The 27,810-nt window shown below is 39.0% G+C and overlaps 1 protein-coding gene across 1 annotated transcript in view; it reads left to right on the top strand.

Moving 5' to 3' along the window:
• BCKDHB (branched chain keto acid dehydrogenase E1 subunit beta) overlaps nt 1–27,810 on the top strand; it is a 261,605-nt gene that overhangs the window by 41,488 nt on the left and 192,307 nt on the right. The window contains exons 4-6 of the mRNA XM_047763367.1: nt 12,244–12,377; nt 12,592–12,747; nt 14,586–14,694. Of these exons, the coding sequence (XP_047619323.1) occupies nt 12,244–12,377; nt 12,592–12,747; nt 14,586–14,694 (399 nt within the window). The remainder of the gene's footprint in view (nt 1–12,243; nt 12,378–12,591; nt 12,748–14,585; nt 14,695–27,810) is intronic.

The following is a 27,810-nucleotide window of genomic DNA, read 5'->3' as shown; positions in this document are numbered from 1 at the left end:
AAATTGACAGACAGTTGGAGATACTTGGTTGAATCTGAACTATTATGAAGACTTCTGAAATTTCCATAATATCTAATTGTTTCCCTTTCTTTCCACCCCTTTTCCCATAAGATGGGAGTGTAAAAACTACTTAACATCTTACTACCAGTAACATTTTGGTTTTATACACAAGTTTGGAGATTGTATACTATCTTTTCAGGATAGAAACATGTATATATTTATGCCAAATAACAGTGCTATGTCACAATGCAATTATTATTATTTCTTGTCTTTTTAGTGCTGCACCCTTAGCACATGGAGGTTCCCAGGCTAGGGGTTGAATTGGAGCTACAGCTGCTGGCCTACACCACAGCCACAGCCAAGCCAGATCCGAGCCGTGTCTGCAACCTACTCACGGCAATGCTGGATCCTTAACCCACTCAGTGAGGCCAGGGATCGAACCTGTGTCCTCATGGATGCTAGTCATATTCATTTCTGCTGAGCTAGAATAGAAATGCAATTAATTATTGAATCAAAGTCAGAAGCAGCTCTTTAAAAATTTTTTTTATAGTTGATTTACAATGTTGTGTCAATTTCTGCTGTAGAGTAAAATGACCCAGTAATACACACACACACACACACACACACACACACACACACACACACACACAAATACACATAATCACTTTCTTTTATGCATATTATCGTCCAGTATTTTCTATCATAGGAGACTGGATATAGTTCCCTGTGCTATACCATAGGACCTCATTACTTATCCATTTTAAATGTAACAGTTTGCATCTATTAATCCTAAACTCCCAGTCCATCTCACTCCTTCCCCTCCCCCTCGGCAACCACAAGTCTGTTCTCCAAGTCCATGAGTTTCTTTACTGTGGAAAGGTTCACTTGTGGCATATATTAGATTCAGATATAAGTGATATCATATAGTATTTGTCTTTGTCTTTCTGACTTGCTTGACTTAGTATGAGAGTCTCTAGTTCCATCCATGTTGCTGCAAATGGCATTATTTTGTTCTTTTTTATGACCGAGGAGTATTCCATTGTGTATATATACCACATCTTCTTAATCCGTTCATTTGTCAATGGACATTTAGTTGTTTTCATGTCTTGGCTATTGTGAATAGTGCTGCATACGGGTGCAGGTATCTTTTTCAAGGAAAGTTTTGTCCGGATAGATGCCCAAGAATAGGATTGCTGAGTCATATGATAGTTCTGTATTTAGTTTTCTGAGGTATCTCCATATTGTTTTCTATAGTGGTTGTACGCAAACTATTAAGTAGATTTTTCTTCTAAAATTGAACAGTAGAGTTGATTATTTTGATATTTTACTTTTCCTAGGGTATTTTTTCTCTAACCTGTGTGAGCTAACTCTATGTGTCTGTGAATATATTCTGGGAGTTTTCACATTTTCGGTGAGATTTAAAATTTGGGGGTTTTAAAGTCAGAGAGAATGTTAGAAAAATAATCTGAATCACCTAGCATGAATCACGTATTACCATGTGATAAAATTGGTGTTTGTATTTATTGCTTTTGTGCTATGTGAAAGCCAGCTACTTTACAGTGTCTGAAGTATATAAAGCATTCACTGAAATTCAAATAAACTGTGCTGGGAGCATCAATGCATGCCATACCTAAAGCAGCCAGCATTATAGCAATAAAATGTTCAGGTTATAGACAGGTGAATTTCATAGATTCCAATGAACTTTCAACAGTTCGGTAGTAGGAAGTATATCAGTAAGAACGCACTGCAGAATTTTCTATACTTGATTCCAGCAATAATGGAATATGCACATATTGAATGAGGATTTCAACATGATTGTGATACCAACTTTGTTTCTTTCTCCTTCCCTCCCTCCCTCCCTCTCTCTCTCTCTTTCTTTCTTTCTTTCTACCTTTCCTTTCCTTTCCTTTCCTTTCCTTTCCTTTCCTTTCCTTTCCTTTCCTTTCCTTTCCTTTCCTTTCCTTTCTTTCTCTCTTTCTCTCTTTCTTTCTCTCTCTCTTTCTTTCTCACAGCAAACTTGAAATGTGAAATCACAATATTTTCCCCCAAAGTATTGGGACATATTACCCCCTCCCATTAAAGTTGTGTCTATAATGGCATTTACTTCCTGTGGTTTCTTTTGTAGCTTTGTCATACATGTTTATGTCCTTATTTATCTTTCTGTTCAAGGAATCTGGGACTCGAGCTGTTTCTCTGATGGAGTTGATTTTCTTCTCTGGAAGGATATTCTGACCTATTCAGATCTGTATATTAAGGAAATACTAGTTGCTTAGACAGAGATGGGCAGTTTTAAAGCTGCCTTTTCAGAAATTTTTTTTTGGGGAAAAGAAATTTTAACTCTCTCCCAGGTAGATTTTTTATCTTACAATACCACTTTGTTCATAAGGAAAACTCTAGTTTAAAGCTGGTTATGGGTTCTGAAAAATGTCTGGACACTGAAGATACTGAGACACTCATTTTTCTTCATGTACCAGGAAGTAATTGGTTGTCACGTTAAACTATGGCTGCTGCTTCTTCCTAATTGTTGTTTCTTTCCTCTCTTTTCACTATTTCTGGTCTTCGGTTGTAGCCTAAATATTGTCATAGGGAACAGGGTTCACTAGTGAACTCAGTTTGCCCATCTGAGAAATCAGCTACTTTTTTTTTTTTTTTAATGTTTGGAATTATTTAGTGGACAATATATTTAAGATAGCGCACTGTCAGTAGAGTAAAACTTAATGATGTTCCCTTTACAAAAGAAAGGGTGGTGGTATGACTTTATACTTAATCTTCAACAAAGGAGAATTGAAGTCAGTTATTTAAGTGATCATCTATCCACATGTGTGCATTCTACACATTTTCATTGACTTGGGATCACAACTTAAGCAAAGGTAGCACAAGGTAGGAAAGTGGCATGTTTGTGAATATCTTTTATTGTAGGTTTATTTTTTAGTTTTTATCAAAGTGTAGTTAATTTGTGATGTTTTGTTAGTTTCTGGTGTACAGCAAAGTGATTCAGTTGTACATATATAAGAATATATATGTAATCTTTTTCACATTCTTTTTTTTTGTCTTTTTAGGGCCATACCCATGGCATACGGAAGTTCCCAGGCTAGGGGTCAAATTGGAGCTGTAGCTGTTGGCCTTCGCCACAGCCACAGCATCCTACACCACAGCTCATGGCAATGGTGGATCTTTAACCCACTGAGCAAGGCCAGGGATCGAACCCGAGTCCTCATAGATACTAGTTTGGGTTGTTAACTGCTGAGCGACAATGGTAACTTCTCTTTTTCACATTCTTTTCCATTATAGTTTATTCTAGGATATTGGAATAATTCCCTATGTTATGCAGTAGGGCTTTGTTGTTTAACCATTCTACATTTAATAGTTTGCATCTACTGGTCTCATACTTCAGCCCAGTCCTCCTCTCCCAACCCCCTGCAACTACACTTCTGTTCTCTGTATCTGTGAGTCTGTTTCTCTTGCATAGATAAGTTCATTTGTGTTGTATCTTAGATTCTACATGTAAGATATATCATATGTTATGTAAGTCTTCTCTGTTTGACTTACTTTGTTGAGGATGATAGTCTGTAGGTCCATCCATGTTGCTGCAAATGAGTATCTTTTATTCTTATTATCTGTATTACCAACAACTGTAAGTTTATCTAAAATGTTAATCTTACTCAGTTATCTAAGTTGAGAAAGAAGTAATTCAGGTGTTGTTTATTTTTTTCTGTCCCATTCAAAGCTGTTGGGCATTGAAGAACTTTCAGAGCAGGCATAGTTTTTTCCTTTGTACTAAATCAAAGCCACTGACCACCTAAGTAAATGTTAGATGAGCCTGTTGGCAGCACTTTCCATGGGTCCCTTCTCCTTGCAGCATTCTTGGAGCCTCAGAAATGGATTGTGTCCTTGTAGCCTAAGCTGCCTTTGAAAGATAGGACTTGCAGCTGGTCTTAGATTTTATTTATCACTTGGACGAATGTTTTCAATTGTCATGTGTTTATGGGATATCCTTTTTTTTTTTTTTGTGCCCTTGACCTCCAGGCTGTGGTCTGTGTAAGATTACTTTGTAGTCACATACTTAATGTATGTATATCATCACTACTTAAATGTACTGAATTCAAGGAATTTGGTTCCAAATATCAAATCGTTAACTCATCCCAGAAGGTAAAGAAAGATTTATAAAATTAATTTCTAAATCCAAAGACACCTAGCTCTTGTTATCTAATCTAGCCTTACAAAATAAACATTTATTGAATACTTGCAATAAATAATGTAGTAATTTATTGATTACTCAGCAGTAACCCTATCTTTCCTTGTCATCTGTTGACCTCAGGCCAACCCTCTTAGTTCCTGGCCTGGCTCACCATCAGTCTTTCCAACACTCCCGTTCGTATCCACCTGGGTGGTTTTAACTTTTTGTCCTTTTCTCAAGTGCTCCTCCACCCTTCCCAGCTCACTGCCTCTAGTGCTTCCAGTCCAACAACTCTTTGACTTTATTGATTTATGATTTTTTTTTTTTTTTGGCCATGCCCATGGCATTTGGGAAGTTCCCAGGCCAGTGATTGAACCCACTCCACAGCAGTGGCAATGCCAGACACATAACCCGAGCCACCAGGGGACCTTTGACTTTATTGATTCTTAAAAATCCATGAATCCCTGTCACTGACTTATGCTCCCCTGATCGTCTTTCTTCCCTTTCTACCCAGTTGAATTCCATGCCATGATATGCTTGGCAAAATCCAATTCCAGCTAATTCCATCTGTGTCTAAATCCTAAATCCTGGGCTGATTATTGCTGGGCAGCACTTGTTCTCTGGCCAACTGATCTCACTTTATATTCAAAACTGGTGATCCCAAGGGCCCACTCCTGCGGCATGTTCCTGGTCCATTCACCCCTCCATTTTCCTAGATGACAGTTTCATACTTTCTTTTCTCTTCTCAGCACTGCCCCCCTCCCCACTGCTTACTCTTATCTAATCATCTAGTTTCACATTTTACTAAGCAGATTAGATGCAACTGAAAACTTTGGCAAGCTCTCTGCACTGAATATCCATGTACCAGCCTTGGTGCCCAGATGCTTTTCTCCTGTACTTTGGTTCCTGCCAATCTCTCTATACCAGACACCTCCTCCCACCCCATATCACCTTTTTAAACACATGGTTCCAATGGTTCTTCCTTTTCTCCATGAATTTTCTCAGTCATCGATTTCCCCCTCTCTATTGATCATTCCTTTTAGCCTTCAAATACCCTGTTATTTCTTCCATCTTAAAAAAAAAATCCCTCTGTTGGAATTCCCTTGTGGCACAGTGGGTTAAGGATCTAGCATTGTCACTGCAGTGGCTCAGGTTGCTGCTTCGGCATGGGTTCAGTCCCTGGCCTGGGAACATCCACATGCTGTGAGTGTGGCCAAAAAAAAAAAAAAAAAAAATCCTGCTGTGGAGTCCATATTTCTTCCAGCTAGATGTTGCTCCTTTTCTCTTCTTTCCTTTACAGCAAAATTTCTCCAAGTAACTGTCATTACTTGTCTCCAGTTTCTCTTCTCTTATCCCTCTTGAATTAGGTGTTCATGTTCTCTCTCCCTCCTGCTTGGCAGATATTGTCACCTCAGGGTCACCATTGAGACAGTCCTCAGCCCTCATCTCTCTTTCATTTGGCTGAACATGGCATAGGTTGATGGCTGTCTCCTCTTAGAATCACTTGTTTCATTTGACTTATAGGCCAGATTGTTTTCCTCAAACTCTTGTCTTTTTGTCTATCTCAACTTTGCTGATTATTTTTCATGTCTTTTTGTTTTTTGCTGTGCCTACGCCTTGTAGAAGTTCCCGGGCCATGGGTCAAACCTGTGCCACAGCAGCAATCTGAGCTGTTGCAGTGACAATGCTGGATCCTTATCATACTGGGCAACCTGGGGACCCCCACGTCTTTTTAACATGGGGCTCCTTCTTTCTCTATGTACCCATTTACTTGGGAATCTCATCCAGTCCCAAGGTTTTTTTTAAATTTTTATATTTTTTAAATGGCTGCACCTGAGGCATATGAAGTTCCCAGGCCAGTGATTCAATCTAAGCTGTAGGAGTCATCTATGTGGCAGCTTTGGCAGTGCTGGATCCTTAACCCATTGCACTGGGCCAAGGATCAAACTCTGAGCCTCCAAAGTGACCCTGAGGCTCTGTAGTTGGGTTCCTAACACAGTGCACCAAAGCAAGAACTTCCAGTCCCATTAAAGAAAAAAATGGAAGATTTATATGGTCTAAAGAGAAACCAGAGTATCCAGGGGTTTTTTTTGTTTTTTGTTTTTTTGTTTTGTTTTTTTAAAGGGCTGCACTGGAGGCATATGGAAGTCCCAGAGCTATAGCTTGCAGCCTACACCACAGCCACAGCAACAGGGAATCCGAGCTGCATCAGTGACCTACACTACAGCTCACGACAATGCCAGATCCCCCCCATCCACTGAGCGAGGTCAGGGATCGAACCCACATTCTCATGGATACCATTTGGATTCGTTTCCATTGCACCACAACAGGAACTCTTTTTTTTTTTCTTTTTTTTTGTATCCATGTTTTTCAATCTTCATGCTGAAGACTTTGAACTCATATATCCAGCAGTGCAATGAATGGCTTGAGCTTTATGTATGAAAGCATCTCAAAGATAACTCCGAAGCCAAGTTCCTGGTCCCTCATCCCACATGTTGCTTCATAGTTTCCCTTCCTTAGGCGGTGGTAACTCTCTCCTTAGGCTGTTCTGGCCACAAGCCTCTGAATCATTCTTAGCACTTCTCTGATTCATGCTCTACAACCATTTCCTCAATAAACCCTTCCAGCATTGTCTTTAGACTATGTCTGGAGTCTCACACCTTTTCTGCTCTTCTGTATCAGCATCTCCTACTGGGATCATTGCAGCATCCTGTAGTCAGTCTTGCTGGGTCCACATTTGCCTCTGCACAGGCTGCTCATTGAATACTTGACAGAGGGATTCTGCTGAAATGCAGTCTGGAGGATGGCATGACTTTGCTCAATGGCTTCCTGTCTCACCTATATTCTGACTCACTCATTCTCACTGTCAAAGTCAGAGTGCTTACAGTGACCCCATAGCCCTACCTGACCCGTGTTATCTCCCCAGCCCATCCTCTTAACTCTACTCCTTTTTTTTGGTCTTAGGGCCATTACCATGGCATATGGAGGATCCCAGGCTAAGAGTCTAACCAGAGCCACAGAGCTCACAGGTACGCCAGATCCTTAACCCACTGAGTGAGGCTAGGGATCAAACCCACGTCCTCATGGACGCTGGTCAGGTTTGCTAACCGCTGAGCCACAACAGGAACTCCTTACTCCACTTCTTCCCCCTATTTCTCTTATTCCATACCAGGCACTCTGGACATGGTTCCTTTCCTTTGATGTGCTGGTCAGGTTCATATCCCAGGACTTTTGCACTTGCTGGTCCCTCTGTCCAGAAGCTTTATGCCCTGGGATGTACACATGGTACATTTCTTCACTTCCTTCAACTCCTCCTTCCTCCCTCCCTCCCTTACTTCCTTTCTTTCCTTTTGCTTTTTAGGGCCACACCTGTGGCATATGGAGGTTCCCAGGCTGGGGTCGAATCAGAGTTACAACTGTCAGCCTATGCCAATGCCGGATCTGAGCCAAGACTCTGCCTACACTGCAGCTCACAGCAATGCTTAACCCACTGACTGAGGCCGGAGATTGAACCTGCATCCTCATGGATACTAGTCAGGTTTGTTAACCACTGAGTCATGAAGGGAACTCCCTGTTTTGTTTTTATTATCTCGTTCCCTTGAGGGGAATGTAAGTTCCATAAGAATAGGAATTTTTTTGGTCTTGTCTGCTCCTGTATTCTCTGCATCTAGAATGGTGTCTATACAATATTAGGTACTTTGTAAGTGTCGGGATAAGTGTATAAAATTATTTCAGCCTTTTCAGTGTCATGATTGGTCTATCACAGATATTTAACTGAGCCTTAGGGAGTTTAGTAATTTGTAGAGATAACACTTAAGCCCAGATCTGTCTTAGCAACATGGATGGATCTGGAAATTATCATACTAAGTAAACTAAGTTAGAGAAAGACAAATACCATATGATATCACTTATATGTGGAATCTAAAATATGATACAAATAAACTTATCTTTGAAACAGACTCACAAATGTGGAGAATAGACTTGTGTTTGCCAAGTCTGGGGGGTCGGGGAGGGATGGTGTGGGAGTTTGGAATTAGCAGATACAAAATGGTATATATAGAATGAATAGATAAGAAGGTCCTACTGTAGAGAACAGGGAACTCTATTCAATATCCTGTGTTAAACTGTAATGGAAAAGAATATGTGAAAGAATATAGTTACAGAAGTTCTTCTGTGGCATAGCGGGTGTTGTCATAGCAGTGATTTTGGTCACTGATGTGGCACAGGTTCAGGTTCAGTTCCTGGCCTGGGAACTTCCATGTGTTATCTGCATGGTGCCCCCCCCCCCCCGGCGAAGAACATAGTTGTATATGTATAATTAAATCAATTTTCTGTATAGTAGAAATTAACATGGCATTGTAAATCAGCTATATTTTAATTAAAAAAAAACAAAACACCCAGGTCTGTCTGGATTCACAGTGCAATCCTTGTATATATTAACTTACCCTTGCAATATAATGTGTGTGAAGTTTACGTTAGGTTAATTGCTTTCTAAAGTAGAGGAAGTTATCAGTATGGTGCATTTTATTTGTGCTCTTACCCTCCGATCACTACCTATTTGAATGAAAATAGAAACAAATTTTTAACATGTAGTTCATGTTGCAGCAGTTTCCATGAGATCATAGAAACTTAATTGAAGCCTTTAAACAGGTTCCTCGAACCAAGTATGTTTTTCGTTAAGAGTTCTTTCTCCCTCTAGCGGCAAAAAGGGCTGCTTTACTGAGAAGAAAAGTGTCTGAATCTGGGACCTTGAGGCAACAAGGAAAGTGGAGCCCTGCTCATCTACTTAAGGTGCCTTCAGTGTCCCAGGGGTGCGGACTCCATGGTGGCAGCTGGAATCTGTGTTCATTTGTTACCAACAAGTTGGGGTTTTTTTGGGCCACACCCATGGCATGCGGAAGGTCCCAGGCCAGGGATCGAACCTGAGCCACAGCAGTTAAGGATTGACAACGCAGATCCTTAACCCATTGAGCCATCAGGGAACTCCTCCAATGAGTTGTTCCTAGTGTAATGGAAGTGTAGACCTTCACTAATTACCAAGCCATGTGCCATCAAGATGGGAGTGGAGCTCACATCTGTGACTGTCACGATAGTCACAGATCGTGATGAATATGAATCCTGCCGTAAGTTCCTTCTGTGGCTTGTAGGCTGCAGACTTGAGGATGAGTCCACAGGCAGCCATTCCAGCACCTGGCTGGTCTGTGGTTCACAGTCAGATTGAGCTGGAAGGGAGTTCTGTGGACCAAGAACGTGTATGCTTGGATTGTAGAAAGGAAACAAGAATACTGGGTTGGTCCCCAGACTTTTGGTGACCTGGCCAGACTGTGGCCATTCCTTGTGTCCATCCAGCTCTCTGAAATGAGAACTTTTCATGAGATACGGACACTGACTAAAAGGTGGTAAAATTTCAGATGAGAATAGAGTCATAGGCTAATAATGTAACCCAAGGTTTTCAGTGGAAGCCTCTGAAAATCAAGCTTCTTTGGTTTGAAGAACCTCCAGCTCCCATCCTGTCCCCTGTTTAGTTGGCACTGCTGACTTCTTTGCTCAGCTCTGTGGGTTCCTGCTTTGTCACTTGTGGCAGGCCCAGGGGGCAGCCGAGGATCTGAGTGGAGTGAATGTGCAGATTTGGTGGTGCCCCATGCAGTGCCCTACTATGAGGGACTTAAGCTCTAAATTTCCAGGCACCGGCAGCTCTAACTCCATTCCCTGACACCTCAAGTCAATAGGATGGGGTCTGTGTGTCTGAGTTCTAGCTGCCCCATGTCACAGCCTGGGGAGTCCTCTCAGGGCACAAGCCTAATGAAGTTCACTTCCTTTCAAGGGTCAAGTCCATTTGGTTCAGCCCTGCCTTTTGGTTCTCCAGTGCCTTGAAGTAGTTGTTTCGTTATAGTCTGTCCAGATTTGTAATCATTAGATGTGGGAGGGTATATTGAGAAAAGCTACTCAGCTATTCCTGAAACTGGAACTTCAGTATGTTGTGAAATGTGGTTTTTCATTATCATTCAGTTTAAAATAATTCTAGTTTCCATTATAATTTCTTTTCTGAAACATGAGCTATTTAGTCATATATTTTAAAACATTTTTTTCTGACATAAATTTTTTAAATTTTCTTTGAGGCATAATTGACATTAGTTTCAGGTGTACAACATAAGTTGATGTCTGTATACTCTGTGAAATGGTCACCACAATAATTCTAGTTAACATCTGCCGCCTTACGTAGTTAATTTTTTTTTCTTGTGATGAGAACTTTTAAGATCTGCTCTCTTAGCAACTTTCAAATATGCAATACAATATTATTAACCACAGTCACCACACTGTGTATTACATCCCCAGGGCTTCTTTATTTTATAACTGGAAGTTTGTACCTTTTTATCACTTCACCCACTACCCCTACTCCCCAGCCCTGCTTTTGACAATCACCAGCCTGTTCTTGTACCTACGAGCCTGTTTTGTTTTTGTTTTTTTTTTTAAATTTTTCCAGATTACACATAAGAGTGAAATCACACGGAGTTTGTCTTTCTCTGTCTGCCTTATTTCACTTAGTGTATTATCTTCTGGATCTATCCATATTGTTGCAGATGGCATGATTTCATTCTTTGTTATGACCAAGTAACATTCTACTATGTGTGGTGTATATAGAGATACAGATATCTATCTACCCATATATATTTTTTTTTTTTTTGGTTTTTAGGGCTGCACCTGCAGCATATACAAGTTCCCAGGCTAGGGGTCGAATCAGAACTGCAGCTGCTGGCTTCCATTACAGCCATAGCAGTGCCAGGTCCAAGCTATGTTTGTGACCTGCATGACAAATGCCTGATCCTTACCCCACAGAGGGAGGTCAGGGATCAAACCCATGTCCTCATGGATAATACCTGGATTTGTTACCACTGAACTACAACAGGAGCTCCCTATATCACATCTTTATCCATTCATCCGTCAATGGACACTTAAGTTGTTTCTATATCTTGACTATTGAAAATAGTGCTGCAGTGAACAAGGGGTTGCATATATCTTTTTAAAAATCTTGTTATTGATTTCTAGCTTAATTCCACCATGGTCTGAGAATTTATTCCATATAAAGTATTAAATTTACTTTTCAAGAAAACAGAATTTGTTTTCTTAACTCTTGGGTGCAGTGTTGTGTGTATGTTAGTTTGTTAATTGTGTTAAAATCTTCAATAGTTTTTACCTTTTTATTCTGGCATGCTTTTTCTATCAGTAAGACTGGTACAGTGAACATCCCCCATTATATTGGGAATTTTATCTGTTTATCCTTTTTTATTCTGTTAATTATTGCTATTTGGTGCTTGTAATGTTAGATGACTATAAATTTAGAATTCTGTCCTCTATGAATTGAACCTTTTAACGGTATGAATTTTCCTTCTTTATCGTGGGTAATGCCAACTAAAGTTTGCTATGTCTGCTGTTAATGTAGTGACACCAACTGCTTTTGGTTAGGTTTTCCATGTATTTTTTTCTTTCCTTTTACTTATATTTGTTCTTTATTATTTGAGTGTTTTCTTTTAAGTAGTTGAGTTTTGCTTTCTTTTATCCCAGTGTGACAATCTCTTTTAACTGGAAAGTTTAGATTACTGATAATTATGTAGCTAATATAATTACTATGTTTGCCTTTATTTAATTATTATTATTATTATTATTTGTCTTTTTAGGGCCACATCCATGGCATATGGAGATTCCCAGGCTAGGGGTTGAATCGGAGCTGTAGCTGCTGGCCTATACAACAGAGATCTGAGCCACATCAGTGATCTACACTGCAGCTCATGGCAACACTGGATCCTTAACCCACTGAGCGAGGCCAGGTGTCAAACCCACGTCCTCATGGATACTAGTGGGGTTCGTTACTGCTGAACCACTATGGGAACTTCCATGTTTGCCTTTAAACCAACCATCATACTATCTCTTTTGTGTTTGATCCACATGTTTGTTGCATGCTTGTTTCCTCTGTCTCACCCCCTTGTTATCTCAGTGGATTTTCGGTTGTATTGTGCATGATGTTATTCTCCTCTGTTGTGTGAAGATGATGTTCTTTTCTTTTCTAGGTAAAGATAGAGTTTTTAATACCCCACTGTGTGAACAGGGAATTGTTGGATTTGGAATTGGGATTGCAGTCACTGGTGCTACTGCCATTGCGGAAATTCAGTTTGCAGATTATATTTTCCCTGCTTTTGATCAGGTAAGCAGTTTGCATTTTGCCATAATCGAGCACTTGTAAGGTACGTCCACGAAGTATTGAAATATTACCTCCCCTCCCTCACCTCTATCTTTTTTTGCTACCTTTGAATTCTTAGGTTATGGGCATGTATTTAAAGATCTAATACTATGGCTTGAGAAAATGGATGGGAAAAAAAGACTCACTGTGATATGTCTCTTCTCTCTTTCCCCTGCAGATAGTTAATGAAGCTGCCAAGTATCGTTATCGCTCTGGGGATCTCTTTAATTGTGGCAGCCTCACGATCCGGTCCCCTTGGGGCTGTGTCGGCCATGGGGCTCTCTATCATTCCCAGAGTCCTGAAGCATTCTTTGCCCACTGCCCAGGAATCAAGGTAGGCTCACTTCTGTACTCTGTTTGATGTCCATTTGATGTTTCCATGTAGATTCATTCTATTAACATTAATATGCCTATCTAGAGTAAAGCAATTAGGATTTTTCAAATTTATGTGAACTTAATTGCTTTTAAGAAGGTGAGCTTATATTTCTTTTAGATTAAGCTTCCAGTGCCCAGGTTGATAGAATATTCTCCTTGAAGTAGCACTGGCTTGATCTCATGTTAATTTCATGGACTTCAAGGAGCAAGACCGAGAACATAGTTGGTTTATCTTCCATCTCTGTCAAAGCTCTATTTCTTTCTTTCTTTCTTTCCTTCTTTCCTTTTTCCTTTCTTTCCTTCTTTGTTTCTTTGGGCCACAATCATAGCACATGGAGGTTCCCAGGCTAGGGGTTGAATCGGCTATGCCACAGCCAGATCCAAGCTGCATCTGCGATCTGCAGTGCTGGATCCTTAACCCACTAAGTGAGGCCAGGGATTTGAATCTGAATCCTCATGGATACTAGTCAGATTTGTTTCCACTGAACCACGACTGGAACTCCAAAGCTGTTTCTTTCTAATGGAGTTTCTGACTTAACAGTTGATTCTACGGTAATTTGAATAAATCTGCTGCTTCGTCCATATTTACCTCAATGTCACAGGAATAAAACTTTTGCTTTTAGTCTATTACTTTTTGAATAGACTGACAAAAGGTTTTGTTACCTAGGAGTGTCTTTCAGTCCAGGGTGAGGTAATAATTTCTCAGATAATTAATTTTGAAGTGTCTCTTTTATAGCTTTCCATAATAATCTTAGGTCTTCCACAATAGCTTAGGTATTTTGATTAAAAAATATCTATTTTTTTCTTATATTATGTCTTAATTTTTTACATTATCTTCTTTGCTGTTTTGTGAAGCGCTTTGTAGGGTATCGTTATAGAAACACATAGATCTGTCCACCCTGGACTGTATGTCTGCTTTTTGATAGCTTGAATCATTTGTGAATGTTTGTCTATGTTTTATTGTTTTTTCTACTGGATCAAAGTTGTAAAATTTTTGTAGTTAAGTAGAAAAATTTTGCATAATTTTTTCAATGTCGGCTAGAAGTGGTAGGTTGGGACAAAAACCACATTCGAGGCAACAGCTATTTTTGCGCTTGAGCTGAAGATTGATTTAACGTTTATGATGTTACCCAGTATTTTTTAAGAAAAATTCTTTTCTCTTAATCCCCTACCTTCTTTCTTCCCACATTTTATTTTATCCCAAAAGAGAATATACATATAGTACAAAAGGTTAAAAATAAACACATGAAGAAAGCAGATGAAGAAAAACTAAAATTAAGAAACATAAGGTAAGCCATTGGGGTGATGATGAGCAATGTGTTTAGCAGTCTGTCTTCAAAACATTGTGAGACTTGTGCTATTTTACCTTTTTTTTTTTTTTTTTTTTTTTTTAGGGCTGCACCCATGGCATATGGAGGTTTCCAGGCTAGGGGTCAAATTGGAGCTGGTGGGTATGCAAGTCTTCTCCAAATTTCTAGTAGAAAAGCTTCTTTTATTGACAACTTTACTTTTTGTTTTGATGAGTGCTCTTTGTGGGTTCCTTTTATTTTTTATGTATATGCAAGTTAGCTCCTTAAGGAAATCATAGTATCTTAGTTACCAGAATGTGGTGGGCATCTGCTAAATATTTGTGGAACAAATGGGATTGTTTTAGACAATATGTAAGTTAGTCTAGAAACATAAGATTTCTATACTTAATTAGTTATAACTGGTTATTTAAATATCAACCCGTATGTGTGAGTTTACTGGGATATATTGTCACTGAAATTGTCTTTAAAAAAATCTGTTTTTCTGCAGGTGGTTGTACCCAGAAGCCCTTTCCAAGCCAAGGGACTTCTCTTGTCATGCATTGAGGATAAAAATCCTTGTATATTTTTTGAACCTAAAATACTTTACAGAGCAGCAGGTAAAGACTTCCTTTATTTTATATTTATGACCGTCTTCATGCATTTTGTTTTGAACAATTTTATATTTATGACCGTCTTCATGCATTTTGTTTTGAACATCTCAAAATTATAATTTTCTTTCATAAGCTTGATTTATAGTTCCCTTGTAGAAAAAAATTCTGATTTTCTTCTATATTTAGTTTGTCCTCAGCTGTATCTTTTAAGATAACTTTTGGGAAAATATGTTTAGCCATTTTATATTTTGATTGTGGAAAACAGAGAAGCATTGTGAAGTGGTAGCAAGGATGTAGGAACTTGGAGTTCCTGTTGTGGCTCAGCGGGTTAAGAACCTGACATAGTGTCCATGAGGATGCAGGTTCAATCCCTGGTCTCGCTCAGTGGATTACGCACCCAGGGTTGCTGCAAGCTGTGGAGTAGGTCTCAGATGAGGCTTGGATCTGGTGTTGCTGTGGCTGTGGCAGAGGCCAGCAGCTGCGGCTGTGATTCGACCCCCAGCCTGGGAACTTCCATTTGCCCTGGGTATGGCTATAAAAAGGAAAAAAAAAAAAGAATGTAGTGATTATGTTTAGCTGTTTAGTTACATAATAGATGCTAAATAGATTTGGGTTGAATGGAAAAATGGGTGAGCAAATTTGTGCTAAATAATATCAAATGTCCTTTTAGTAGCTAAAGTGTCCTTACAGGTCTTCATCTGAATTAGGCCTGTCTTGATAGTGAAGCAGGCACTGTTCATGCTGTGATATCAGGTCCACTCTGAGATGGGTGTCTAAGATAAACTGAGGGATTTGATCACTCTCCCTCCAGCTCAGAATTAGAATTCTGTAAACACTCCTCTATGCCTGCTTCTTTATAAGCTATCATAGACTTTTTTTGTTGTTTTTTTTTTGGGGGGAGGGGCTGCACCCACAGCATATGGAGGTTCCCAGGCTAGGGGTCAATCAGAGCTACACTGCCAGCCTACATCACAGCCATAGCAATACAGGATCTGAGCCACATCTGTGACCTACATCACAGCTCACAGCAACGCCAGATCTTTAACCCACTGAGCAAGGTCAAGGACCGAACCCGCAGCCTCATGGATGCCAGTTTGATTTATTTCTGCTGCGCCACAATGGGAACTCTGCTATCATGGACATTTAAACACCAAACTATTGCACCTAAAGTATACTTTATTTTGAGTTCAAGAAAAACTGTTCAGGCAAATCACTCTTTTCCTTGACTAGTTAAGCTTGAAAACATATTTTGCTTTGGCGTGATGTGAGTTAATGTGCATTTACATATGCACAGATATCAAGTGTTCAGTTGGATAGATCTGACAGCCTCTATATCCGTGGAACCTCTGTGCAGAACAAGACGTGGAAAACTTTTGTCATTCTAGGAAGCACCTTCTTGCTTCTCTGCCAATCCATTCTCCAAACCCCAGATTTAGCCACTTTCTGATTACTTTCAGCCCAGATTAGTTTCATATGATCTGGGGCTTCCCATAAGCAAATCATGGGGCTGTATATAGTCGTCTGTGTTTGCCTCCTTTTGCTCAGCCTGATGGTTTTGAGATTCATCCATATTGTTATGCTTATCAGTAGTTTTTGCCTTTTTCATTGCATTTCATTAAAGGAATAAGTAACCCAGGGGACTTTAGGAACTAACCTATTCCTTTAATCTTAATTTGATTAATGCGTAGCCCCAGGTCCTTGTATTTAATCTCATTTTCAGTTGAACCTCCTTTGCATTTCACGCTTCTGTAGACTTTGCTAATAAAATAGGGAAACTTGATTGAGCTCATCTATCATCTTGGTTAAAAGAACAAAGATGTTCTCTTTGAAGATGAAACATCCCCAGTTGGATTAGCAAAATAAATGGTGGCCTTTTGGAGAGCGATGTAAATGCTACTTTTGTCCTAACAAAAGCCAGATCCTCATCTGTTTGTAATAGTACTTCATGAGGTTGTTGAGAGGATTAAGTGAGATAATCCATGTGTGTATTTCCCTAATGTTTATGCACTTTTTAATGCTTGGTGCTAGACACAGGGCTTGCTGTATTGTGTAGGCCTAGGGGCTTTTTCATTTAATCCTCACAACAACCTTGCCTGAAATTTTGTCACTATCACTATTTTATCCACCAGGAGCCTGAGGATCAGAGAAATTCAACAACTTGCCCAAATCCAAGAAAACCCAGGATTCAGACCCAGGCAGTCCCCTCTCTAGAGTCAGGTGTTAGGCATCTATGGCATAGATGATTCCGTTTAATCATCACAAAAGCTCTGTCAGGTGGTCTTCTCCGGAAACTGAAAGAGAGTTTAAGAAAACTTGCTTACAGAGCAATGAGCAACAGAGCTGGGTTTTAAACCAAGGTGTTCTGACCCCAGAGACTGCCCTGTTTATAACATTACCCTATTTTTCCCCCCTTTTATGACCATATCTGTGGCATATGGAAGTTCCCCGGCTAGGGGTCGAATCAGAGCTGCAGCTGTTGGCCTACACGACAGCCATGGCAACACCATATCCAAGCCGCATCTGCAGCCTATGCTGCAGCTTTAGCAATGCTGGACTCTTAACCCACTGAGTGAGGCAAGGGACTGAACCTGCATCCTCAGAGTCAATGTTGGGTCCTTAATCCTCTAAGCCTAACCTTACCCTATTTTGCATCCCACTTAAACATTATTGAGTGGAAGGCATAAGGGAAACAATTTGTTCCATTGTCCTAGTTTCATGCCAAGAAATATGCTATTTAAAAAAAAAATCCTGCAGAAATACGATGATCTGCTGGTTTTTTTTTTTTTTTTTTGGCTGCTCCAGTGATGCGCAGAAGTTCCAAGGCCAGGGATTAAACCCACAACACAGCAGTAAGCAGAGCCACAGCAACATTGGATCCTTAACCTGCTGAGCCACCAGGGAACTCCTGTGTTTTAGCTGAATGGAAATATTTGTCATTCATGGAAATAGCCATTCATTAAGGCACTGCATCCCTTCTTTATTGTATCGTTCAGAGCTTGAATGTGTACTGACTGTGTTAACTTCCCCCTTGGCACGTTTGCTTCTTGGAAAGTTATAAAAACTAGACATGATGCAGTCCAGGGTGGTTCCAGGTAAGGCTTGGGAGTGTCTGGTTTATGCAGTCATTGAGGGACTTAGTCACATGGCCCCAACTAGAGGCAAATGCAGCTGGGGATTGTAGTCTTTCTGCTTTGCAGGGATAGGGGGTGGAACTGACTCTGTCACAGTTTTTCTTGAGCTTTCTGACCCCTCACTTTTGGACCTGGTCCCCAGACACTGTTCCATGTTCAAACATCATTTCTGTGGTATCTCTCCTGTGTGTCTGATCTACAACATTGACACGGGATTTCTTTTAGTTGAGCCATTAACTTTATAAACTGCAGGGTTGAAAATCAAAATAGGTCAATCCACCCATTCTTTAGGCAGCGATTTTCTTGAAGTTTGTTTCTGTTTATTTTGAATACATGATAGATATAAAACTTGTACCTTCTACATTTGGGAGGAAAAAGTAACTAAATACTTCTGGATCATTTATTCTAATTATGACATTTAAATGCAATTAAACTTTAAAAAAATGGCAGAGGGATATTTAGAAAAGATAGGCAGTGCCATCTAGACAGTGTCAAAAAATGTACAAAAATAGTTATGATTCACAGACAGAATGAGTCAGTGACATTATCAGATATAGGTACCTTGTGGAGAAGCTGTTTTTGTATGTCTGTTGAACTTTCTGGTTTTATTTAATGGGATGATTCAGGACATCAGTGATACTGAAGTAAATATGACTTTCATCTGTGGCTTTTTTTTGTTTGTTTTTGCTTTTTAGGGCCACACCCATGGCAAATGGAAGTTCCCAGGCTAGGGGTCGAATTGGAGCTGCAGCTGCAACCTATACCACAGCTCACGGCAACACTGGATCCTTAACCCACTGAGTTAGGCCAGGAATAGAACCTGCATCCTTAAGGATAGTAGTTGGATTTGTTTCTGCTACACCACAACAGGAACGCCCCTCTGTGGTTCTTTTAGTGAGAAGAAGTAAGAATAAAAGCTTGTGCTGCTTTATTTCCAGAAGTCACACTACCTATCCTTTCAGGCAAAAATAGGTCATAATGATACTGAGGTTTTTTGGTTTTTTTTAAAGCATATACATAGATTATGTATGAATTCATTCATTCTGAAGAGAATTGCTTTAAGTAGTTTTTAAATGGTAAACCCCTTTAAAAATATTTTTTCCAATTATCAGTGTACACAAAAAAGAAATTTGTATTTTCTATTTTAAATTTGTTTTGGTGGACATCATTAAGCAATTAACTTTTGTGAAGTCTCATACATTTAATACTAGGTATACTTACTGACAAGAATTATATTTGATCCAGTAATGAGAGGAAACTTATTTTTTGGATTTGTTAGTTTTTAAATTAAAATGATATCCCAAATTTAAAAAGTTAGATAATGTCTTGTGATGAAAAGAGTAGTTCCTTACCTCAGTTGTTACCAAATCAATGGAGTTCCCATCATGGTTCAGTGATAACAAACCCTACCAGTATCCCTGAGGATACAGGTTCCATCCCTGGCTTCGCTCAGTGAGTTAAGGATCCACCGTTGCCCTGAACTGTGGCGTAGGTCACAGATACAGCTCAGATCCTGCGTTGCTGTGGCTATGGTGTAGGCTGGCAGGTACAGCTCCAATTCGACCCCTAGCCTGGGAACTTTAGGGCCTCATGCATGGCCCTAAAAAGACAAAGAAAAAAAAAATCATTACCAAATCCATGCTTCTCTCCCCAGAGGCAACCATTTCTATTATTTTCTTGTAATATATCATCATATTTTGAAATAGTAATCTTATAATGCTTTTTAAAGATTTAGGCATCATTATTTTAACTTCCCACTGGAAATTAGCTATTTTATCTTACCTTCTTTCCCTGCCATGTACCATACCTTCCCCAGAAAATATCCCAACTTTTCAAATATCTTTATAGAGTTATAGTATAATTTTGGTCAGATCATTATTTCATATTTACATTGTGTGACTGTATTGGTATGATTTCTGAGCCAGAAAAATGCACTCTTTTATCCCCTTTTTGGTGTGCAAGTCTTTGTTTTCTCCGACATGTTTTTTTCTCTTCCTTCCCTATTCATTTGCTTAAGTTTCTCATGCTTCTTCGACTAATATTATCCCACATCTCCCCAATGTCATCTTTTTTTCATTATGTTCAGACACATTAGGTGGTCAGTGTGGTTTCTCTATCGCCTGAAGGTGATACTTCTTTCCTGGGGCATCCAGTAAAGTGATTAGGTCTGTAGAATTTGGAGCCAGACTGCCTAAGTTTGAAATACTGAGTCCACTCCTTCCTAGTTAGGTGACTTTTGGCACGCTGTTTAACCTCTCTCTGTATTAGTTTTCTCAGCTGTGCAATGAGGTCAATGATAACACCTATCTTATCAAGTTGATTTAAAGATGAAATGAATAGATGTAAAGGTCTGGGGGGTGTCATGAAAGTTCTCAGTCAGTGCTAGTGGTGGTTAATCTGATTTCCAAGGAGAACTTAATTCTATCATTAGTCTTTAATATGTGATAAAAACAATTTCTAGATACACATCAGCTAGTTTGTCCATATACTTGAGGGCAGTGTAAAGGTTTGCTAAATGGCAACTTGGAACTCTGAAGCAGTTTAGTTACCTCATTAAGTTATTTTACTTTTCTTTTTTCAATTAAAAAGATATACATTGGGAGTTCCTGCTGTTGCACAGTGGGTTAAGAATCTGACTGCAGCAGCTCAGGTTGCTGTGGAGGTGTGGGTTCAATTCAGTCCCTGGTCCAGCCCAGTGGGCTATAGGATCCAGCATCTGCAACATAGTCCGCAGCTGTGGCTTGGATTTAATCCCTGGCTCAGGAACGTCCATAAGCCGTGGTTGCAGCCATTAAAAAAAAAAAAAAAGAGGAGTTCCCGTCATGGCTCAGTGGTTAACAAATCCGACTAGGAACCATGAGGTTGCGGGTTCGATCCCTGGCCTTGCTCAGTGGGTTAAGGATCCCAAGTTGCCGTGAGCTGTGGTGTAGGTTGCAGACTCAGCTTGGATCCCACGTTGCTGTGGCTCCAGCTCCGATTCGACCCCTATCCTGGGAACCTCCATATGCTGCGGAAGCAGCCCAAGAAATGGCAAAAAGACAAAAAAAAAAAAAAAAAGAGAGAGAGATACATCTGAAAATAAGCTATTTTAATATTTCATAGTAAACAACATTATAGTTGTTAGCATTGTTTTCTTAAAAAGATTTATTTTTCTCTTTATGAAGGTATTGCATTCTCTGCTGGTCAGCTTTGATGCTTCACAAGCCACTTATTGGCTTAAATCAGCTTTCTTTGGAGCTTGTGTACAGGCTAGTGGTGTAGGCTGAGCTCAGCTGGACAGTTCAGGTTTCAGCTGGGCTCTATTGGTCTGCCAGCAGTTGCAAGTCAAGACGTGGGTTGGATTTGCTCATCTTGGTTGGGCAAGCTCATATATCAGAAGCTCCAGTTGATGCACTTTGGGCTCTCTCTATCCTCCTCTTCCAATAGACTGTTTTAGGCTTGTTCACAGGGTGGAAGCAGAGTTTGCAATGGAACCAGCAGGAGCATGTGAGGCTCTTGAGGCATAGGCTAGGAACTGGCACACAATCTCTTTTGCTACAGTGTATTGGCCAAAGCCAGTGACAAGGCCAATCCAAGTTCAAGAGTCAGGCAAGTAGATTTCATCTCTTCATGGATGCAACTGCAAAGTCACATTGCAAAGGGTGTGGATACAGGTTAAAGGATTATGGCCATTTTTCAATCTTTCGTATGTGTTAAAACTCACAAAAAGTACGTAAGTGATGATAAAAGGAGCTCATAAAACCATCCTCTAACTACTGGTGACATTTTCTTGGATATACTGTTAGACTTTTATTACTGTCAGTTTATTTCAGTTTTCATTTATTTGATTACAAGATTACAAGTAACCTTTTTTACAATTCTTTTTTTTTTTTTTTGGACTCTTTAGGGCCACACCTATGGCATAAGGAAGTTCCCAGGCTAGGGGTCAAATTGGAGCTGTAGCTGGTGGCCTACGCCACAGCCACAGCAACACAGGATCTGAGCTTTGTCTGTGATCTACACTACAGCTCAGGGCAACAGCAGATCCTCACCCACTGAGTGAGTCCAAGAATCTGTATCCTCATGGATACCAGTTGGGTTTGTAACCTGCTAAGCTATGATGGGAATTCCTACATTTCATGTTTTTTAATTTCATATTTGATGATTCTTTTTTTTTAACAGCTTTATAGAAATATAATTCATAGACCATACAATTTACCCATTTAAATTGTACAGTTCAGTGGTTTTTAGTACATAGAGTTGTGCAACCATCACCACTGTTGATTTAAAGACATTTTCATCACCCCGAAAAGAAAGCCAGTACCCATGAGCAGTCACTACCCACTGTTCCCACCAAAGCCTCCCTCACTCCCAGCTCTAGGCAGCCACTAATCTCTTATTTGTTTGTTCTGTATGAATTGTTCACACAGACTTCAGTCTTAGCCTTGTGGAGTGGCATTTGTAAACTTAAAACAAGCAGGAGATGCAGTTAATAGATTGTTATTCCATTTTGTGTTGAGAAGGGCTTGATTTAGTATTGAGTAGCAAGAAGAATCAGAAGGTTTTCAACTTGAAGTGTACAGTTGCCTTTGCATTTGTTTATATGTCTTGAGTGATTGATCTGCTAAGTTGAAATATTAATGGACTAGGACTCAGTGGCATTTTCTTATATTCTGGCACATTCTTGTTATTATTCATTCATTTTCAGACTGATTTTGGACATTAAACAAATGGCTTTTTGTGTATGTACGTGTGTGTGTGTGTGTGTGTGTATGTGTTTTAGGGCTGCACCCGCAGCATATTTAAGTTCCCAGGCTAGGAGTCAAATTGGAGGTATAGCCACAGGCCTACGCCACAGCCACATGGGATCCGAGCAGCGTCTGTGACCTACACCACAGCTCATGGCAATGCTGGATCCTTAAGCCACTGAGTGAGGTCAGGAATTGAACCTGTGTGCTCATGCTGAGCCATGATGGGAACTCCAACCAATGTCTATTTTTGATCATTGGCTTAATCCAACTGGAACCATTCTCAATGCCTAAGCTTACAGTACATGATAAAAAGTGGTTTATTTTTTTGGATGTGTTTATTGAAATTTAATGTCATGAATCGTGCACTCTTTGTAAAAAGTTCAAGTGTCATAGAACTGTAGAACAAAAAGTAGAATTTTTTCCCCCACCCAACTCCTTTCCTTGCACTTTTTTTCTGTGCATTTAGATTTATAAATATGTGAATGTATACAGCACATTTACATATTAACAGTTGTATAAGATCATACTATAAACATTGTTCAGTAACTGTGCACATGTGAATGTATAGAATATTTGTACACAAATAACAAAAATAAGCATGTTATGTACAATTATTTTGAAACTTGCTTTTCCTACCATTTATTTTGGATGCGTTTCACTGTCAGTGGGAGTTCCCATCGGGGCTCAGTGGATGCAGGTTCAATTCCTGGCCTTCCTCAGTGGGTGAAGGATCTGGCATTGCTGTAAGCTGTGGTGTAGGTCACAGATGCAGCTTGGATCCTGCATTGCTGTGATTGGATACAGCAACAGCTCGGACTCCACCCGTAGCCTGGGAATCTCCATATGCCGTGGGCGTGGCCCTAAAAATAAAATAAAATAAAATTATCTGATTTTTAGTTGATAAAAATTTCTTGGGGCGTAGCATTTTTTTTCTCCTCTCTTATGGAACTTTGCATTCTTTCTAAATGCTGCCTATTCTAAACAATGTTGAAGTAAAAATTCCTATTTATATATATTTGGGTGTGTGGAAGAAGAAAATTGTAAGCCTGTGTTTTTTGTAGAATAAACTTTAAAACATGTATTTCTTAATTCCATTCTTGTTTTCTGTAAGCCTCTTATATTCTTTGATTAATCCCCAACTAATAAATAATTGATGCAGGCAGACACTATTAAGTCTCTGGATGTCAGCTAGTGAAAAATTAGAATGGCCAGGTATTACTGACATAGGTATTACGGAGAGACAAGACTCAATATGTAACTGTTTGTAGCCTGAAAGCTAAAAATGAAAGCTGGAAATGTTTGTAAGATATTTAACTCGGGAATAATAAAAATGAAAGCCTTGAATTTTTATTCTCTTGTGCATCAGAATTTTGCCTGCTCTTGTATTTTCAAAACTTTATTTTCATTCTGTATTGTTTTAAAAAGTGTCTTTAGCCTGTTTATTAGAAGCCCACCTTAGGAGTTCCCATTTGTGGTGCACCAGAAATGAATCCTATTAGTATCCATGAAGACGAGGATTTGATCCCTGGCCTTACTCCGTGGGTCAGGGATCCAGCATTGCCATGAGCTGTGGTGTAGGCTGCAGATGTGGCTTGGATCCTGAGATGCTGTGGCTGTGGTGTAGGCTAGCAGCTATAACGGCAAATTGACCCCTAGCCTGGGAACTTACATATGCCTCTGGTGCAACCCCAAAAAGCAAAAAAAGAAAAAAAAAGAAGTCCACCTTGAGGACTTCCTTTGTAGGCATGGGTTTGATTCCTGGCCTGGTGTAGTAGGTTAAGGATCCGGTGTTGCTGCAGCTGCAGCTTGGATTCTATCCCTGGCCCAGGAACTTCTATATGTTGCAGGTGTGTCCATTTAAAAAAAAAAGTGTCCACTTTGAAATAACTGGATCTTTTTTCCATTAACTATTTCTAATTGGCTATCACTGGTATATAGAAAAGCTATTAATTTTGTATGTTAATATTGCACGTGGAGACCTTACTCAATTTCAGTTAGTTATCTGATATTCTAGGTAGAAAATCTTATCCTCTATAGCTAATGATAGCTATAGCTGTTTTTCCCCCAATAATTGAAGAAACATTTTAATATTTTTTTCATTATTAGAATTGTCTCATCCTTTTTAAAAAAAATTTTATTGAGGTATAGTGGATGGACAATACTATATAAGTTATAGGCATGCAATATAGTCATTCACAGTCTTTAAAGCTTTACTCCTTTTATAGCTATTATAAAATACTGGCTGTATTCCTTGTGTTGTACAATATATCCTTGTAGCTTATTATACAAAGTAGTTAGTATGTCTTAAATGCCTCATCCTTTTTAAACTTGAAACTCAGTTGGTTCTCTTTCCCTTTTTTTTTTTTTTTTTTTGGGCTGCACCTGCCGCATTGGTGGTTCCCAGGCTGAGGGTCGATTTGGAGCTGTAGCTGCTGGCCTACACCACACTCACAGCAGTGCGGGATCTGAGCCTCATCTGCGGCCTCATCACAGCTCACAGCAATGCTGGATCCTTAACCCACCAAGCGGGGCCAGGGATCAAACCTGCATCCTCATGGATGCTAGTCAGGTTCATTACTGCTGAACTTCTTGAAACGGGAGCATCTTAGTTGGTACTCTTTATCAAGTTAAGGAAATTTCTCTTTATTTTTAACTTAGTCACAGGTCCTTTCTTCCCTCTACTCCTAAGGTGTTGAATTTTATCAGTTTTTTTTAGGTATCTGATGAGATGGCTATGTGGTTTTTCTTCTTTGATCTCTTGATGAAGTGAATGTCATTAACATATTTCCTAATGTTGAGTAATTCTTATATTCCCAGGATAAATTCTACTTGATCATGCTGCATTATTCTTTCAGTGTATTGCTGGATTCAATTAGACAATTAAAAAAAAGACCTTTATGTTCATACATAAAATTAGACCATAGTTCTCTTTCTTTACATGTATAAACGTGAATATATGTATTTATGTAAAAATTGGTCTATAGTTTATTCTTCCTTCACCATTCTTGTCTGGTTTCAGAATCAGTTATGCTAGTTTTGTAGAATGAACTGTGCTGCTTGCTTTTTCTGTGTTCCAGACCAGATTGAATAAGTAGGTATTATCCGTTCTATAAAGTTTAATATAATTTGCTTATAAAACTAGTTTCTGGTGCCTTTTGGACAGATTTTTGACTTTTTTTTCAATATCTTATTTTTGTTGGTCTACTATCTATTCTTGTGTAAATATTGATCATCTCTATTCTTTAGTAAATATTGATCATCTCTATCTTTTTACAATATCATATATTTACTCTGTATTTCCAAGTTTAGTAATACAGAATTTTCTCCAAAGTATCATTTGACTTCATCTTTTAATACATATGGAATATTTAGAATAATACCTGACATATAAAAAATGCTTAATATTAGCAATGTATTAAAAGATGCTTCTATGATAATTATTTACAAAGCTTCAATAATTTAATATTAACACCATAAACATAAGCCTTTATTCATGATGTGGGGCCATGAGCACACTAATAAGTTTTCTAATTCAGGATAGAAAAAGGAGTAAAGGATTTTACAGAGCTTTAGCAAGAGAGGGCAGCCACCAAATTGCTGATTTCAGAAAAAAATTGGTCCAAAATGCTTTCCAGAAGAGAGAGAAATCACTCTTCAATTTTGTATCTGTGGGTTGGATAATTCAGATCTTACAAGAAGGTGCGAAGAAATAGTTGGTAGGTCCTCGATAATATGAGGCCACTGTGGAATGTTTTTAGCTGGCCAGAGATTCTTACAAAGCTTCATTAAGGTGTAGAACATTTGCCAGCATATTTGGACATACATTGTACCATGGTACATCAAAGCGGAGTCCTCTTTTCCACTCACTCGCCCCATCACCCCCTTTTTTTGGCTGCACTTGCAGTGTGTGGAAGTTCCCAGGCCAGGGATTGAATCTGAGCTGCAGCAGTGACCTACACCACAGCTGTGGCAATGCTGGATCTTTAACCTGCTGCACTACAGCGGGAACCCCTGAAGTCCTCTACTTCTTGATTACAGGCAGTTCCTAATGTGTTTCTCAAAATGTGAACAAAATCAGATGTCTGAAAGCCAAAGATTGGCTGGTATTTAATAGACTTTTTGTCAAGAGAGGAAATATAAAAATTCTAACCTGAACTTCACCTTTTTTTTTTTTTAGATACAGTTGTCAATGACCTAGTTACCAACATGATATTTTTTCTTTCTGAGTTGAGCAATTCAAGTGACTTAAATGCATCCAAGTGAGGTTAAAAATTTATGTGCAGTATACCAAATGATTTCTTTGTTGATCTCAGTTTTACAGTGTTTTCTTTGCTCAGTTTTATGGTGTTTTCTTTGGTGGCTTTAGTGTTTTCGTTTTTCACTTAAAAAATATTGACAGCAAATGTACTAACTCTCCTAGTATAGAAACATTGCTGTACATTGTGACAATATTCTTAATGATACTATTAACATTGTCACAGCTGAACTGTTGACTAACTTATAGGGATGTTTTGAGCTGACTTTTTAGTAGTTGATCTTCAGTATTTCAAATTTGGAATAAAAGGCATACAAACAGCCCTTTACAGGTTTTTATCTTCAATATAAACAAGTGTGTGTTGAGCAGAAGGGAAGCTGTGTAAATTGAGGTCTGCCCATGCTAATACATTATATAGACAGGAAGCACTAAACTCTTAAGGTCGTTAGGTTATTTAGGGAATTTTTATGTACATTTACTTTTCACAGGTTAAGTTGTCAGGTTTTGTAAAAATTCAGTTTTTCTCAATTTGAAACATTCATTAAGTTCTGTCTTTACTCTTTCAGCATCTTTCAGTGCTGTACTGGAATTTATGGGTTCTACTAATTTTTCTTTATCTCAAGCACTGACTATGTCTTGGGATGTGAGATGATTATTAAATAAGTGATATTTGCCTTTCTTAAATCACTGGCCTACACATTTGCAGTTTCTGGCTGCATAAGGATGCTCAGCATCCTTAGTAATTTGGTAATTTTAATCCATGATTTGATATAAAGGAATTTAAGTAAAAGAGAAATATAGATTTCTAACAGAGGATTTAGATATAACACTACACAGAGGCAGATCTTGGTTGAATATATATGGAGATTTAAGAGAATACTTGCATTGTGGAATAAAAAGCCATTTCATGTATAAATTTGAAAAAATGGGAGTGAATTGCTGCAAGTGAGTGAGAAAATTCTAGATCTAATGCTTGATTGGTCTCAGGAAAAATAGCGATTCTTTA

Source organism: Phacochoerus africanus, chromosome 2, assembly GCF_016906955.1.
Source record: "Phacochoerus africanus isolate WHEZ1 chromosome 2, ROS_Pafr_v1, whole genome shotgun sequence".
Taxonomy (NCBI): Eukaryota; Metazoa; Chordata; class Mammalia; order Artiodactyla; family Suidae; genus Phacochoerus; species Phacochoerus africanus.
The sequence above is the reverse complement of the archived record's forward strand: the minus strand, read 5'-3'. Positions and strand labels throughout refer to the sequence as shown.